The following is a 17,999-nucleotide window of genomic DNA, read 5'->3' on the forward strand; positions in this document are numbered from 1 at the left end:
ATACCTGTGGGCTTCGGCTGTGCCTGCATGTTCCCCCCTCCTCTCCTTGCACATTCCCTTTGCAAGGACAAAGTGGATCTTGTTTTTACAACACAGAGCTCATGGGCGAGGAGGTGGCTGGGCTGGGGACAGGGAAAAATGTTCCCTCCTCCCCTGAGCTGTAGATGTGAGATGGGAATTGAGCAAGGCAGAGTCCCAGACCCTTGGGTATGATGTGAATGTCATCCTGTAGGTCAGGGTAGGGGTGTGTGTTCCTGTCTAGCGGGCATGCAGCTGTGTGATATCAATAATGGAAAATAGGGCTCTGGGCAGGAGTTGCACCTCACTGCAGCCCATATCTGGAGCAATTCTGCCCCAGTATGACCTGAGTAATGGGGTAGTTCCTCTAAATGCTCTTATGCAGCTCTTGGATGGGCTGCAGGAGCTATGGGAGTCCTGGCAGAGAACTTCCCAAATTACTGACCTTCTCGCGTTACCATTAACTCACCTCCCCGTCTGCATTTCTTCTCCACCTCTTGCTTTGTTGTTTTATAGAGAGCACACTTGGAGTGTCCTTCAGGACCGCAGCACTTCAGAGCACAGGAGGCCAAATTTACAAGCGTATTAGCACCCAAAAAGCTGCCTCAGCACTGCTGCTTTGTGCTGGGAGAGCACCTTGAAACCACTGCCTCCATCAGGGATGAAACTCCTTCCAGCACTGCTAGGACGCCGTGGCCATTTCAGTGGCCAGCTTGCACTTTATCCCACTAGGCAGAGAGCTGTTATTTTCTGCTCAGATGAGATTTTCCACCCTTATTGCAGATTAATATGGGGAGGGAAATCAAATCCTGTTAGGAATTGATGAAGAGAGGTCTTGTGCTCTGAACAGTGTTTGCTTTAATTACAGTTTTGTAACTGAATCCTTTTATTCCCTACCTGTGAAAAGGACTTATGTGTAGTTCTGAAATTTAATTCAGAATTTTTCAGCCCATAATCATTTTTAGGTAAATTAAGTTTCTCCAATTTAATTTAGATTTCAGAAGATGCTTATTGTGTGTTAAATAAATGCCATCTGCCTCTAAAAAACACATTGATGCAGAGTTAATTGTTGTGTAACCAAATATGACTTTATTACATATTTCTTATAACTCAATCAATATGTTCTTAATAACCTCTAGTTGCTTGCTTCTTAAATAACACACAGTGGATAGCCTGCTAAATCTAAAATTTCATAACAGAGTTATCATATGTTAAATAAAGAGTAATTTTCCAGGGAAAAAAAAAGTCCTTTGGGTTTTCAAATCTGTGTGCTCAGTATTACTGAAGAGATTTAAAGAGACAGCCTCAAATACTCTGAGTCCAATTCCTTGTTAAAATGAGATTCCCACTGCTAACGGATACAGAAATGTTGCCGTGACCATTTAAAAATGTCACTGAAACATAGAAATGATCCTGTCTAAAACATGCCCATATTTTTGATCTGCTAATCAAAACAAGGATGATAGTATTATTCTAGTGACTAATCCTGGAAAAGCTCACGTGCCGAACTTCCAGAACCGCCGAGCCCAGCGCTGCTCGGTCAGAGACCCATGCCTGTATCAATTTGTGAAATTGGGTCACTGTGCAAGACAAGTAGGAGGTAAAATTGGCCAAGTATAATCTTATCTGTGTGTGGGAATACTGTAAATCTTTGCAGATATTTTTACACAAAGTGCACACCATGGCCCAAATTTTACTTGCCTCACTTGAATGAATAAACTCATTCACTTCAATGGGACTATTCATGTAAAAAACAGAAGACTGATACTCAGCTGCTGAGTGCCTTGGGCCTGGTTTCTAATGCACGGAGGCCCCTTCCTTGCTGTTTTGACAGTGTAAAAGGGCCTTCAAAGGATGAATGGCTCTGGCTACATTAGCAAGTATTGTGGCCCAATATAAGTAGATCTCCAGCGCAAAACAGTTGTTAATGAAGACCTGACGTCAACACCGCGGGGGCTCGGGGGGCTCACGGTGCCCCGCAGCACCAGAGCCGGGAGCACATCAGGTGTGGTCCTGCAGCACACCTCCACTCCAGTTCCTGGCAAAAATGGGCTCAGCTTCCCTGCTCCAGCACTGTTCTGAGTGCTGGGAGTGGGGAAGAGGAGGAGTTTCACTCCCAGAGCTCACTCCTGATCCCAATTACAATGCTGCTGTGGGCGCGCTCGGCGTAACTCAAGTTCCTTTTATGTCTCTTTTATTCTCCAGAGCTGTGCACAGGCAGTGACCTCTGCTTAATGAAAGTCAGGGAGGGAAAATTTAGCCTTCTCTTTAAAAACGTAGCACTGGGCTGGCTGTATCTGTGTGGGAGGTCCTGACAGGTTGAAGGGAGATGAGGCATGGAAGTAAAGACCATGTGTCTGTTCCCTGCTTAGATCCTACTCGGTCATAGGTACTTCAGATGCTTTCCTCACAGGGTCTTCAAATTACATGAGTAATTACGTGGATTTAGAGGCAGAGAGCAATGTTAACTCCTAATTCCTGTAAATTTGGGGTTGGCTATCCTGTGTTCTCACACCTTGGCAGAAGTAGACACAGGAGCTGTGCACTGCAGTAAAATCTTGCCTCTTCAAAGTGCTCAATTGATGTTTGCTCTTTCACTCTAGAGAGTCACTTACCTGCATGTAAATTTCCCAAGATACTTCGACCCTAAGCTCCAGCAGCTGGTTGAGCTCCCAAACATCTCTAATAATCAAATAGATCAACAACCAGCATTTCTTCTTGTAGATCCTGCCCACAGGATTGGAATGGTTCTCCATCCTCCCTTGCAAAAAAGCGTGAAAAAATGTTGCATGCATACATAGTAGCATGTAATAATGAAATAACAATAAAGCCAATGAAACAAGTGAAAACAAGCATGAAAAAGAGAAGTCTCTTCATTTCCTGACTGCATCCATTGGATGTGTTCATCTGCTGTCTCTGAGCATCCATTCATGCACCTCCTGTTTGAGATGCGTGGGCAGATGTAAACAGTTATTGTCACAGGGCTCTGCAGCAAATTTGGGCAAAAATCTTTGAATGCATCTGCTTCTTCAAGTTTTCATTGAGGTGACAGCATTAACTTCCATGAATCTGATTCTATCTCATTATTAGCAAGCAAATATTTTGGTCAGTGTGGTGTCCCAGAGATGGCTGGGCTTGATAATCACTCTGTTAAACCTTGCTGGAAAGTTTCAGTGCCTTAGAAGGGAGAGGACCAACTCTGAATTTCAAGTACAGCAGTTCCAATTTATTCAGTAAACAGGCACTCTTTACCCAAAGGAATGACAGATTTTTTGTGGTTTTGAGTTGCCTACTGAACTGGTGCTGGCCCTGAAGGAAATTATCTGTTTTTTCACTAGTAATCTTTAGATTTTGAACCCACTTCACTGAAATATCATGCTGTAGGGATGAATTCCTCCTGTGCTCTGAACTTCATGAGCTGGAATTTCCCCAGTACTTGGCTTATTAGTAAACAGAGAAGTCTTGATTTTCCATTACCCTGCACTTTGGGAAGTCATGTGCCACAGTGTATAAGGTGGCAGAGATGGCTATCATTCCTAATTAACAGTGTTTTGAACCGATTTGTGCTCATTTTTTTCTTGTTGTCCATGGCTTCATGAGGTATAAGGACCTGGCTTAGGTTTTCATAAGCCTGTAAATGGGATTCCATAATTAGGTTTGACATTCATGGCTCTTTATAGGATTTGTGTGCAAGAGTCTGCAGACCAAAAACTTTAACCCAGGAGACATCCCCTGTGTAAGTCCTTTCAGCCAGTGGAGTTACATCAGGCCTGAGTTTGGCTCCCAAACTGGAAAAGTAAAAAGAGAAAGTTCGCTCATAGCCTTTCCCACATGATGCTCCTTGTGATTTCTCTCTTACCTCCAAGTCCTCACTGCTAAAAGGAAATGTTTGTCCATAAGCCTACAGTTTTTTTCCATCATGGCAGCCTGTGATGAAACTGTATAGCTGCTAATTTGAGTAAAAAGCAGTCCTAATTGTGGAAACTTGGCTTCCAGAGCCCTCTCCTCATCCAGAACCAAGTGCTAATGCAGGAATCTCTTTGTAGAGAAACTGAAAGATTATTATTGCAGGGACTTCTATCCTGACTGTTGGTGGAAGTGTCTGAAGAACAACAGCACAGCAATATTTCTATGTTTTGATTTCTCAGGACCATTTATTCAGGTTTCTTGATTTTTTAGATTTTCTTTTTGCGTATATTATTCAGGCAAGCTGAGTCAGGCACCTAAACCTCTGCTAAATAGGCAGCTGAGAACTGAAATAGGGAGGCAGTGTCACGCCAATAGTGCAGGTGGGTGAAGTGAGACACGGAGAGAAGTACTCACAACATGCCCACATTTTCTCATTTCCAGTGTTACAGACTATGAAAGGAAGAGGAGGCCACCTTTTCCTCCCTCTTCTTTTTTCTACCCCATTGCCGTGTTGTATTTTTCAGGTGTTTTCAGCAGGTGCATCCCTTCCTTGCGCTGCACAAGTTCAGCTAGTTACTGTCTCTGTCAGGCTGGCTCAGCCACTGAGGACCCCAAATAACTTCTGCCTGGGGATCACAGTCCTCTCTTCAAGGCAGTGCTGAAATAAATCATGTAGTTGTGGTGATGATGGTTAAAATTTGCATAGCTGATTATAATAATTAATATAAATTATTTTAATAATTAACTCACATCATTCTTACTAGAGTAGCGTAGATAGCACACTGTATTACACACAAATTGTTTGTCTAAAACTTCTGTCCTTTCCTAGGTGCATTTGATCATTAGGATAATTAATTTTTAACTTTCCATTCCAGCAGAAAGTGATCCTTAAAGCAGAACAATTAATTCTGAATAGTAAGCAGCATACTGGGGTGAATAACCACACACTCTGGGGCACACAGGGTTCCGAATTTTGTGACCCCAAGGAATCTAGGGCTGAACTGTGTGAAATGCATCCTCAGCTGATATAAATCAGCTTAACCTTATGGAGAATGTTAGAATTACTCCAGTCTACATCAGCTTAAACCCATATCTTGTGAATGTATTAGCAAAACTATTTAAACTGACAGAGGGTAGTTTTGGACTAGATGTTAGGAAGGAATTGTTCCCTGTGAGGGTGGGGAGGCCCTGGCACAGGGTGCCCATAGAAACTGTGGCTGCCCCTGGATCCCTGGCAGTGTCCAAGGCCAGGCTGGAGGGGCTTGGAGCAGCCTGGGATAGTGGAAGGTGTCCCTGACCCCAACAGGGGGTGGAAAGAGATGAGCTTTAAGGTCCCTTCCAACCCAAACCAGTTTGTGATTTGTGAATTGGTGTTTAACTGGGTTTCCCTGCTCAGCCAGTCTTGCTGGTAGGACAATCCTAAAGATACTACAAGTTCAAACAATAAATAAATCCATGGTGGGAGCAGAAATAGATCTGAAAACTCCTGAGGCCAATTTCTCTGCTCTAACCACTAAGCAGTGTGTATTTTCTTTTGTCATGGTTTGGTCCAGTGCAGGAGAAAAAAAAATAAAATATAGGTGAATGTGATTTCCCAGGTTGCTGTCATTTTGTGTTGGATGGAGGGCTCACAAATGCTTTCTACACAGGCTCTTGACTTAAATCTACAGAAGATCAGCATCAGAAAACACGTTTGTCAGTGCCTTGAGAAAAGAGGGTTAAGTGGACCTGAATTCTAAGTCTTATTGCTTTTAATATAGTTGAATAAGCAGCTCATTCAGCTGTTACTAAGTTGGTGTGTTTTCCTGTTTTCCTGGCCTCCTAGAGAAGTGGGATCAGCATGTGATCTGTGTGCGGAAGGAAGAGTTCTGGTGCAATACGCCTTCAGCGCCTCTTCCCCCATGCCCTGCGATCCCTCGGGGCACTGGAGCCCACGGGAGGCAGAAGGTGAGTCACAGGATGGGGACAAACACATGGTGGGGGAGAAGGTGGGACAGAGCAAAGGGAGAGCCACAAGGAAAAGTGGGAAAATTTGGGAGTGCTTGATTATACCTGCATGTAACATGAACAGAGCCAGCAGGCAGCAGAACACCGTGCCCTGAAGGAATGCCACTGGCTCAAATACCTGTGTTTTGGCCCCTGAGTCCTGCCCCTGCCCATGAATTAAAGGAATTCCAGGAGCTGAATATGAATTTCACAAAGCAGCAGAGTGCCAAGAAATGCTGACCATTCACATCTGCCAGACAAAATCCTCAGGGGAGCTGTTTACTCCCTCTACTCCAACTCCAAAAGTGAGGAGTTGTTATTTATTTGGGCCTGATTTGTGCTGCCTTTGCTTGTGGTGAACAGCAGTGGGCTGCAGCAGCAGCCAGGCTGGAAGGAGATTGCCCTTTGGGCAAGTGCTCTGCAGCAGGAAAGCAGGTGACCACGTCAAGCCCTCTTGTTCAGGATGTTTTGCAAGTCGTTCTCTTGGAGCCTGTTGGAGGGAGAATGGTCTGCAGGGCTGGTTGTGCAGTGCCATTAGATCTCCATCATTAACTCTCCTCCACACGTCCCTTCCGGTACGTCCCTGGCTGTATGTGGTGGAGCATATTTAAGATTGTACCAGGCAAAGGTCACTCATCCCAAATCACGGTTTGGAAAGCGCAGAGTATTATTTCAGCCTGTGCCTCACGAGCTGTTCCTTCCAGAGCAGCACACTCCAGGCCCACACTGCACCGTGAGCACACAGGTGAGCTCATTGAGCCCAAGGACAATCCTGGATTTTGCAAACTCATTGTACAAATACCTCCTTACGTTAAGGGTTTATTTCTCCTGCACACGGGAGTTATTCTGCAAGGAATATTATTTGGGCTTGCGCCCAGGAGCTCTCCCTTGTCCTAAGGTGAGCACGTGCAACGAGCTGTGTCCCTGCTGCTTGATGGGACAGTTGGCAGTATCCTCTGCCCCACGCACCCATGTCCCAGGGTGGGGGCCCAGCAGAGGTTGTGTTTCACTCCCACTCACCCCCTAAATTTAGAACAGGTTGACCAGAGAAGCTGTGGCTGCCCTATCCCTGCAAGTGTCCAAGGCCAGGTTGGACAGGGCTTGGAGCAACCTGGGGTACTGGAAGGTGTCCCTGCCCATGGCAGGGGTGGGGCTTTAAGGTCCCTCCCAACCCAAACCATTCCATGGTCCTATGACATCCAAGGCTCCTGGGCACAGCTCAGGGCACATCTGGCCCTTGGATGGATGCTCCATCCCGGGAAGCAGCACTCTGGGTATGGGGGTGACTAGATCACCCAGTAAACAGCATTAGCAAAGTTTGGATCACTTGCAGTAGTAGTTCAGGGTAGATGGTGGAATTTGCACTTAGCCAAGGATTACAAGACTTTGAAACCTGGTTTCATTTGGAAGAAAACTTGAAACTTTTGAAATTCTCCATGAAGGAAAATTAAAAACAAAAAGTGTTTGATGCTGGCCAAAATGTTTTGTTTAGCTCATATAATTCCTCATGAACTTTGGTTAAATTATGACATTTGAAAATATACCCTTTAGTATAGAATCTAGGGCAAAAGCAACTTTGAATATCAAAATGGAAAGTGTCTCAAGGTGCAAAAGTGAAAAGGTTTCTTACAAAAATGTCAAAACATAATGTTCCAATAGTGTTAGAAATTTCTTGCCATTTTCTCTTCCAGAATAAAACTTTGGCCAAATAAACCCAGTTTTGCAAAGTGTTTTTATTTTGAAAGGACTGCATATTCCATTGAAACATGCAGTTCCATCAAAATTTCTCCACTGAGCTTTGATTTGAAAACTTCTAGATCTCACACGTCTTGCCAGAGGCATCATTCCTAGAGAAACTAAGCTACTCTAAGATTTATTACTCAGCAGCATTTTGCGTTTAATTTCCTCTTCTTGCTGTGTGTGCCTGCATGTTCTTAACTATGAAGGGTGCAGTCAGATCCTTATCTGTCTCATTCAGTTGCTCTTGTGCCATTGCTATGGAACAGAAGTTTGGTAATCCTGTCCTCAGGATTAACGAGTTGTTGCCACTTTAGGGTAGAAAATATACCAAGTGTATGGTGTTTGTTGCTCCATGATTTCCTGTCTCTGCTACCCCACTCCCTGACATTCAGGCCCTCTGCCTATTTGCACTTGGTCTGAGTTACAAATAGCACAGTTAGATCATTGTCTGGCTTCTTTAATTCTCTATCTGTGAGCACTCAAGCATTCAAGCTTTAACTTCACTTTCTGCAGGGGTCCACGGGTGTAAATCTTCACTGCTTGAATGTCCGTGGAAAGTGACGACAAGGGAGGCACAAGCATGGCCAAAATGAACTTGTTTTAAAATCTGAGATGACACTGGTGGAAAATGTTTTGTAGGACTCATGCAGCTTCTGAGCAGCAAACCACACTCCTCGCGTGTCTCTGAAGCAGCTCTGGTTGATCTCAACTTCCTGAGGTCTCCTACCCCAGGTGGCTGCACCAGCAGTGGTCTGGGCTATGTGTGAGCTGTGCCCATTGCAAAACCCTGCTGTGGGTGCTGTGTCCTCCCTGATTCCGTGCTTGTTCCTGAGCATGGTGGGATCCAACCCCCAGGCTGAGGCATCTCGTGGTTCTCTCTCAGCCAGTTGTGGCCCCTGCTTGAGGGGCTATTTGTTCCTTGGCAGGGGTTGTGGGAAGGCTCTGGAGATCAGGCAGTTCTGATTTACTCTTTATCTTCACCATAGAGCCAGAAAGCTCTAACCTACCTGGATTCTCACCAGCAACACCAGCTAGATCAACAAACCTTACAGCACCTCCGTAGCTCTGTCAAAGGGGGGTTTTATGTAAGAAAGGTGATTTTGGCTCCAGCCCAGTGAGTACCTTTGCTTGCTGTGCACTATATGCATGTATCAGTCAGCTCCTCCTGCTTGGCTCACTGCTGACTGAGAGAAGTGTGAGAATATTATAAAAAATGTTGCTGCCTTGCGCTGCTCTAGAGCTCAGCCTTTTCCCGGGCCTAATATTTCCCTCGAGAGCTATTCCTTCTGTATCCTAATTGTCCCAGTTGGACACTGGAGTCCCACTGGGTGGTTCCTTTATCTTGACCACCTAAGAAATGTGGCAGGTGAGTTGCAGTTGTGACAGGGGTAACATCCTGAGAGATTCCTGATTCCAGATGGCCTCTCAGGCTCCATCCCTGTGCTGGGGAATTCATCCCAGGCACTGCACTTTACTGCACAATGAAGGATTGGTGCACCAGGTTGTATTTGGGGAAAACATTTCAGGAAAGACACCCTCCTAACCTGCCATCCCTGCTCTCTAACCCAGACATGGGGTTTGGCTCATCCTCACAAACCTCACATTCCTGTTTTGTGTTAGGCAAGATGTGATGTTGCATGAGATGCTGTTCTGTGTCTGATCTGACTATCTCATAAGGCAAAGGATTTTCAGAACCTAGTGGAGAGGGGAAGAATAACTTCTACACCATTTATTTTTACATACAAATATTTGTAATTTTCAGAGTATTTACCCATCTCTAGAAATCCAGTTACATGAAATAAGGTTTTTGTCCTCTTCCACAACTAAATGGATATTTCTTACCCAGTGAAAGTGTTGGTTGATATTTGAGAAAGAGTCTCTTTATCTCAGCTTCATTGAGGTTTTTAGTCTATGAATGACTACAATCTGCCAGCTATTTTGGGGTAATGATCTCTGTGCTAAGCTCCCTGGAGGCTGAGTCCAATTCACGCATCTCCAGGGATCACACCCTGATCTACCAAAACGTGTAGGTTTGTTTGGAATTTAAGTCTTACCAAGGCCTTGAACTGACAGAGGTGAATTTGCAGGATCCCAGGTGGGGACGTGCTGGGCTGTGAGCCATTAGCCCCATTTTCCTTTCTGTGAGAGGGCAGTGGTAAAATTCACAGATCTTTCCAAAGCCCTCTGAGATACTGGAGTTTAAAAAGACCTTGGGGCTGCAGTCAGGAGCTTGCTGTGGGTCTGACAAAATTGTCAGAGGGCTCAGCCAAGCACACGCAGCCGGCAGTGAGGGTGAGATGACGTGAGCTGAATGGGGTATTGCTGCTCACAGTGATTATCCACAGGGCTTGCACACTTGCCAGGAGGGAAACTTGAGCGTTTTAAATGGACCTCTGGCTTTCTTCAAAATGTATCACCTCTGTGGTCTCTCCAGATGCTGATGGCATTCCCACTGCTCTGTGCCATGTGAGGAGGAGAGAAGGGCTCTGGGATATGGGAGGTGAGGGAGAAACATGAAAAGTTGGGCATCTGCAGGACAATAGCGTTGAATCGCAGGAAGGCTGCCAGGAAATCTATTCTGCATCTGGGTCCATTTGGTATGAACCAGAGAATTCCCTGAGCTGTTTATCCTTGACAAAAGAGGCACATTTCTAACACTTCATTGGATCACAGACAATCAGAATAACCTTCACACATTGCCCTTTTCTCTTTAAATTAGTAGTGACGTCCTGTTTGTCCATGTTTGCCCAGTAGTTTATCTTGCTTTCTTCCTCAGTTGCAAACAGTGGTGCTGTCCTTTCTTTTCCCTCTGCCTTCTGCATTTCTCTCCTCTCATTACCTTTCTTTATCTTCTTTTCTGTACTTTGCTTTCTCCCTGTCATGTTTTCCTCCCTTTTTGTGTGATTATTTGGGAAGGAAAAGGGAATTTATAGCTCTCACTGGATTCTGTTACCAACTGTTCCACCCATCTGACCCCTCTGGATCTTGAAGTCCATGACTCCACGCCAAATTGTAATGTTACCATAGTATTTGGGAACCCAGCAAGAATTGTGGCTTTCATTACTTTTCAGTACTACCTCCCATGTAGTTGAACACAACCAACGGTGAGAAATGTAAAAGCACAAGTGCCTCTTGTTTCATCACAACAAGAGCAAAGAGACAGCTCAGACCTGTGCTCCATGTGCGTCCAAAGAAAGGGTCTTACACAATGTGCTAGATCAGCCTGTAAATGCCACAGGAGTTGCCCCTGAACAGCACAACAGCTTCTTGGAACAAACAAAGGCTCTTTTCTTGTCTTTGTTAAAGAGAAAAAGATTGTATTTTCAAGTGAGAGGCAAGGGAATAAGTAGGAGGTGAACTGAAGGCTAAGTGACTCTGTTTATCAGGTAAATTACCAAGTGGAAGGGGTATAAAATATTGTTTGGCACGGGGAAAGGCACTAGAAAGAGGAAATGCAGGCCCAGATGCACTGGCACAGAGTGTGTTGTGTGGTGTCCAGTCCAGCTGGGCACTTAAACTGCCTTTGTGTCTCTCACCCGGTCAGGAGACGCTGGTGTTCTGTTCCTCCTCCCCATGCTGGCCATGCCTGTTCTGATGAAGTAAATAATTAGTTTCCTGGACAGATATGTTCTCCTGCCACTGGTCTGCCTTTTAAACTGATGCCAATTGAAACTCATGTTCTCTAACTTATTTTGTGCCCTCTCTTTGCTCCCTTCTTCCTTACCAGGGCACCCTGACGTTGAGCAGCCCTGTAAATCCAGCGTCAGGACATGGAGTCCCAATTCGGCCGTCAACCAACACACGGTGCCCCCAGCCTGTCCTGAGCCCCAGGGTTGCTACCTGCAGCTGGAATTTCGCTATCCCCTGACTCCAGAGTCCCTCACGGTCTGGGTGACTTTCGTTTCCCCGGACTGGGACTCCAGTGGAGCAGTGAATGACATCAAGCTGCTCACGGTCAGTGGGAAGAATATTTCACTCGGGCCACAGAACGTCTTCTGTGACATCCCACTGACCATCAAGCTGGATGTGGGAAAAGTGGGAGAGGAGGTGTATGGGATCCAGATCTACACCTTGGACGAGCACCTGGAAATCGACGCTGCCATGCTGAGCTCTGTCCCCCACAGCACCCTGTGCTCAGGCTGCAAACCCATCCAGTACAAAGTGGTCCGGGACCCTCCTTTCCAGTCTGGATCTCCTGTGGTCGTCTCAAACCTCAGCAGGAGATTTGTCGACACGTAAGTAGCTGCTTTCCAGAGAGCTGGATAGACTTGTTCAGATCAAAACAATGTCCTGTTCTTCTCATCCTTCTAATGTCCAGCACTACAAGTGATTGTTAAGATGTTGAACTAGACAGACATGCCCAGAATTACCATGACAGGATGTTCTCATAGTTTCTCTCAAAACCAGGAGCATTAAACCCAAATGAGATGGCCTGAGAGTTATGGATAGAGTTTGTGAGTTATGGATAGAGATAGTTTGTGAGAAATTTCCAGGCTGGCTGTGCAGAGATGTGTCACTCAGGCTCTCTCTAACTAGAAAAGATAATGCAATGTACCTAAGATATGATAAATTAAATGGTTAAGCTAACCTAAATGAGGACCTCTGGAATAACACGGTCATTGTTTCCTTGGGAATCTTTTAAAAGTAATGTTTTGATAGCGAAGGAGAGAGCAGAGCTTTCAGGGCTGGAGCACTGATTAACTGCTAAAGGAAGTGTGCAAAGAAATACATGTGCATGTTCAGGTGTGTAAATCTGTTTCAACCACTTCCATTTTCTGCTTTCATGTGTCACTAAACCAAGTTGTGTTGGTGTGAGATTGTTCTGAAATGGGAAATATGGCAAGTGCTCTAGTTTGTTGTAGGAACTGAGTTTCATCCCAGATACAGTTACACTCATCTAGTCAAGGGATGCATTACTGTTGAGGAAAGTCCACCTTCAAAATATTTACTGATTTGGAGGAGATCCATGATCTACCCGTAAGCATTCAACAGCAAGAAAAACATCTTTTGCATAACATGATTCCCTGGAAATGATTCATTCATCTGTGGGAGCAACATGAAGCTCTTTTGAAAAATGAACACCAGATAAAAGGAAACCTGCTAAGAAAACTGCACTCTAATTTAGAAAAGATGATCTAATTAGTACAGCTAATATCAAGGAAGCATACATCATTATGGTCTTCTAAAGCATATTTAAATAGAATAAAAATGATTAATTAACAATTCAGTAATCATGAACTACCATCCCTTTTCATGGCCCAATTATGCAGCTCAGAAAATGCAAATTGTCCCTATGGATTTAAAAATTCAAGGTAACTAACAATAGTGAATCTAAAAACAAAAACCCAGGACATCACAAAGATTACTCATGTGCTGAAAGTTAAGCATGTGCTTAAGTGCTTTCTTGGGTTGTAGCCTTGTCCAAACAATTGCTGGCACTTAGCATGAGATGAATATTGGCATATTGGAAATGTAGAAAGCGGTGAATTTTCCCAAGATTTCGCTGTGAAAGCATCTTTGCCTGAAACCTGGCCCACTCTCATTGGAAAATGGGACTGGTTTGGTTTGAAATAGTTGCATACCTTAGCACAAGTTCCCACAGAAACAGGTCCAGTTTTGACTTCATAACACAATATGAAAGAAAAAAAGGAAAGCCCAAAGAGTAACTTGTATTCTGAATTCTGTTTTTCTGTCTTTTATTATGATTTTGTGGGTCACTTACAGCTAGCTCAAGTGAAAGAGTGCTCCAAGAATTAAATCAGTAGCCAGGAGTAGATGACAGTTTTCCTGAGGGTCATTGATTAAATCACGTGCGGTAACAGCACAGTCCCTGTCTGTATGTCTCAGGTAGTTACACAACAAGCTAAAAATCAGACACAGCATTTAATTTAGTCTTTCTGGGCTCCACCTGTGAGCAGTGGTGACAGAAATGAATGCTTCCGGAAGCTGGCACAGCCAATCTCACAACCAAATCCCATCCAAACCCTCTAGGTGAGCTGGGCTCACTTCCTCTGTGTCTTAGCAGGGACCACAGGGAAAATCCTGGCAGTGAACTCTGACAGGACACTTGGGAAGTGAAGTTTTAGTCACCGGGTGAGGAGACAAATATGCAGATTCCTAAGCACTCATAGTTGCTTTTGAGACTGTTTTGGCTGATTTACAATGAGGGTGGTGATGCCCTAGCACGGTTTGAAATAGTTGCCCAGAAATAATTTGAAATAATTTTGAAATAATGCCCAGAGCAGCTGTGGCTGCCCCTGGATCCCTGCAAGTGTCCAAGGTCAGATTGGATGGGGCTTGGAGCAACCTGGACAGTGGAAGTTGTCCCTGCCTGTGGTGGGGGCGGGGTGGAGCAAGATGGTCTTTAAGGTCCTTTCCAACCCAAACCATTTTGTGCTTGTGTGATTCAAGACTTCTGCACACGTTTGAAATTTTGAGAAGTGAGATGAATTTTTTATCATATCATATGGGCACAGCACTGATCTGTATCCCCTGGTGATGGGGGAGATTGAGAGGCTGCTGCTGGGCCGTACCTTGAGACACAACAATCTCCTTGAAACTCTGCATGGGGTTGTGGTTTTCTGGTAGAGTCAAAAGCAATATGAATTTTCCATTGGAACCTTGTGTAAAGAGCCACCAGAGTCTTTATACTCCCTAGACAGGAAGGAAGGGATGAGGGAATTCAGGGACGGAGGTGCTGGGCCGTGCTCCTGCTCATAAATGCGTGTAGAGGTAAATACTGTCTCTCTCCCCTGTTCACATCTGCCTGTTTACCTCATTCTGCAACACCGGAATTCAGCATATCTGTGCAGCCAGGCTTTGCAGCCCCTTTATCTCCCTGTGAGCCCCAAGACAGTTGCCTCTCCTTGGTGCCCTCGCATGCTTTCCATATTAAATAAAATGACCCCCCCACATGTTCTGTGGAAGGCTATTTTGAAGGCAGTCACATATCTTTACTCTTGCCTCCTCTGACCTTGATCTTCACTTTCTCTTCTTCTCCCAAAGAAAATATTTGCTTGCACTGTTATCTGTGAGCAAGATCCTTTCCCCAGGTGTGGAGATGCTGAAAGAAAAATTAATTTCTCCTACCTTCTTCCCGTCAAAGAGAGGAAACTTCCTTTTAAGCTGAGAGGAGAGACAGCCTTTAATGGATAGCCCTTGCCTAGTCAGCACTGGGTGCTCCACAGAGGAGAGTAAATAACTAGAACAGTGGAAACATTTTATTAAGAAATGCAAAATAATGCCAGACCTTCTGTTCTCAAGCTGAATTTTAATCTCAGCTCTTGGCTCAAGCTGAGGCTTAAACATTCATTTCTGAGGGACAGGACCTTAGCCTTGGACCTTACAGAAACCAGGCAAGATACACTCAATTCCACTGAGTGTGATCAGCCAGAATTGCTGGTATCTGGGATAAAATGAGAGTCAGAGCCTAGGAAGAGAGCAGAAAGCTAAATAAATCAGTGGGGGGAAAAAAAGAGGTCAGGCCAGGTGCAGCATAGAACTGCTGAGTCTTCACACCACAGCGAGTGATAAGGAAGGAGCCTCATCTGCAAGTCTCAAAGTCTCAGCTCACAATTTAATCCAAAGTGTGGGTTGTGCACATGCTCAGAGGGCTGTGCTCTGGCTGTTCTCTAGAAATACTGTGTGACATGGTCACAGTGGTAACCGAGGTAGTGGCTTTTCACCATTACTGGAGCTTTTTTGCACTCACACTGTTGCATTGGAGAGTAATCATTGCTGATTTTTTAAGAGCTCTCTGGATGGTGTCACAGGCAGTTAGGTGTCAGTCCCAGCAGGGCAGTTTGGGGTGAGCAGCCCGGGGTGAGCAGCCCAAGTTCCCCGTGGCACTCCCAGTATCCCAATTTGTGAGCAGTGAGGAGCTGGGTGCACTGACAAGACCTACATGCTCTCCTCTGGCAGACCTAGCCAAGAGACACTGAGGCTGGTTTTGGAAAGTTGTCAGATTAACTGAAAAAGTTTCAGAGAGCTGGAAACTTTCCCAACATTTCTGCCACAGACTTTGTAAGAAGCCTCAAAGTGTGGTGGACAGCGCTGGATCCGGTTGTCTTTGTGGTGTTAACCAGTAGGGTTTTTTCAAGACAAAGGCATTGACTGAAATAACCTGAGAAAGAATCTCAGCACGAAGCCCTGGTACAAGGTTTGGGTTTGCAGAGTTGAGCTTCTCTGAGAAGCCAGTTAGCAGTCTTGTGATAACATTATTCTGAGCCATTCCTACCAGAGCTTTAGTCCCGAGCTGACACATAGAGATCCTGCATTCAGACTTCAAAAAAGAAACACTGAGAGAGAAGCTTGTATTTTCTTGTACAGAGAATAGGTTTTCTTCTCAATTTTGGCTATTTTGCACTGACATTCTGTGGCTAAACCTTTTCTGTGGCTTGATAATAGCTGGAGGGGACTGATCATCATCTGCGTAAACAGCAGTTCTTGTTCAAGTAAGTACAATATTTTTAAGTGTCTTGTTAGAATCAGGGCTTCCATTCAGTGCTGAACTTGTAAACTCCATGTCATTTCTTGGGTTTTAACACCTAAAGGTGGTAGAGGAAGATCTCACTCAGGCTTCTTGGAGTGCTTGAAGAATGACAGGGAAATTGCCACCCCCAGGATGGCAGGTGGCTGGAGGGCTCCTGTGGCACTGTTTGTAGGTCCTTAGTGTTTCATTGCTCAGGGGTCCTTAGCAGTTCATGTGCTTCAGGCCCCTACTTTATCTAACACGATCATTTGCTTCCAAATTTGCCTTATTGATGCATTTACCATTTGTTACTGGTCCCCGGTTGGAAGGGGCATATGGTCAGTGACTTGTCAGAAACCCCAGAGGAGGAGAAGTTGAGTGAAATGGAAAGTAACTCTTTAGTCTGAAGGTTCCTACAAACATGAACAAGCAGAGAGGCTGGAGAATCAGCAATGGCTGTTCATACTGAACAAGAACTCCTTACAGCCAGTTACTGGCGTGCCTTTTAGCCCCTGAACTCAAGAGCAAGAGTGAATTCACCTGACACCAGCCCAGCTGAACTGACTGGGAAGTTATGAATATCACAATGATGATATCTAAACCCAAGTCCCTGCAGAATGCAACACTAAAACTTCACAGTGACATCTGTCCTTATTATGGCATTCCTTCCTTCACCTCAAAGATTTCTATTTCTCTGTTTTCTGGAGGTCTACCAGCCAGAGGAATGTATGATCTAAAGCAGCTGAAATGAATTGCCAAATCTATCTGTCATGATGATAATTAACAACATATTTCCACCCAAACAAGATACAGATCACTGGGTGGTTTTTCTCCCAACACCAAAAGCTGAAGCCCATATTATCACCCATCTTCTGCTCATCCCTCCTCCACAGTTACTATGCCAAACTTCTCTTGATATGCCAGGAAATACTGGGGAGTATCTAAGATAGGACTGAAATATTAAGAAAACACTTTGCATGGCCAGATTTATCTGCAAGGTTATCCATGCGATATTGGCGTGCTACACATCTGGATTCCTGGCTGGCTTCGGAACTGTAGATGGCATTCCAGCTGTCCTTGTGCACCAGCACTTACCCAGTTACCCCAGAGAGGCCTTGCCTTGATGTGTGAGGACCTCCCACGCTTTTTTTGTGGGTACATCCCCCTGATGGTTCATAGTTTTCTTGCAATTGAATAAATCATAGAATCATAGAAACATAGAATGCTTTGGGTTGAAATGGACCTTGAAGATCATCTCATTCCAACCCCCTCCCATGGGCAGGGACACCTTCCACTAGACCAAGTTGCTCAGAGCTCCATCCAGCCTGGCTTTCCACTTAACTGCTCTCTTCCTCTCTCACTTGCAATAAAGAGTTCCCAGTTTATTCTGAATTTCTTGGTCCTAACATGTATATGATTGTCTTATACCAATATATGGACCATTGCAAGACATCCAGACCTGTAAGTTATTCATTTCTGCATTATAACTCCATCTTTCTCTGCATTGACTGAGCCTTTTTACCAATTCTGTATGTCTGTGAATACTCAAGCTTCTGGGGTTGATCTTTATTTGCAGGAAATGTTTGTTAGTCATCCTCAAAGTGATAACTGAATGAAAAAAAATCCATTTTCATTCAAATTTCTCTTTCAATCCAACCTATTACAGCTACTGGGCATAAATGCAAAACAGTGAGTCTCTACTTGAGCCACTGAGTATTTAATGGGCACTCTCACACCATGCACTACCAGGGAACTGCTGTTATTAAAAGCATTTTTCACTAGTCTCCAACTAGGAGGTTTCTTTCCCATAATTGCACAATTCTCTATATTATTTTTCTTTAGTAATGTTAGAGATCCCTGGCTATATCCATATGAA

The 17,999-nt window shown here is 44.6% G+C and overlaps 1 protein-coding gene across 1 annotated transcript in view; it reads left to right on the top strand.

Annotated features, from left to right (window-relative positions):
• Positions 1-17,999, top strand: part of PAPPA (pappalysin 1) — a 182,364-nt gene that overhangs the window by 66,242 nt on the left and 98,123 nt on the right. The window contains exons 6-7 of the mRNA XM_008638326.2: positions 5,753-5,874; positions 11,381-11,888. Coding sequence (XP_008636548.1) covers positions 5,753-5,874; positions 11,381-11,888 — 630 coding nt within the window. The remainder of the gene's footprint in view (positions 1-5,752; positions 5,875-11,380; positions 11,889-17,999) is intronic.

This window comes from Corvus brachyrhynchos, unplaced genomic scaffold (assembly GCF_000691975.1).
Source record: "Corvus brachyrhynchos isolate BGI_N302 unplaced genomic scaffold, ASM69197v1 scaffold305, whole genome shotgun sequence".
NCBI lineage: Eukaryota > Metazoa > Chordata > Aves > Passeriformes > Corvidae > Corvus > Corvus brachyrhynchos.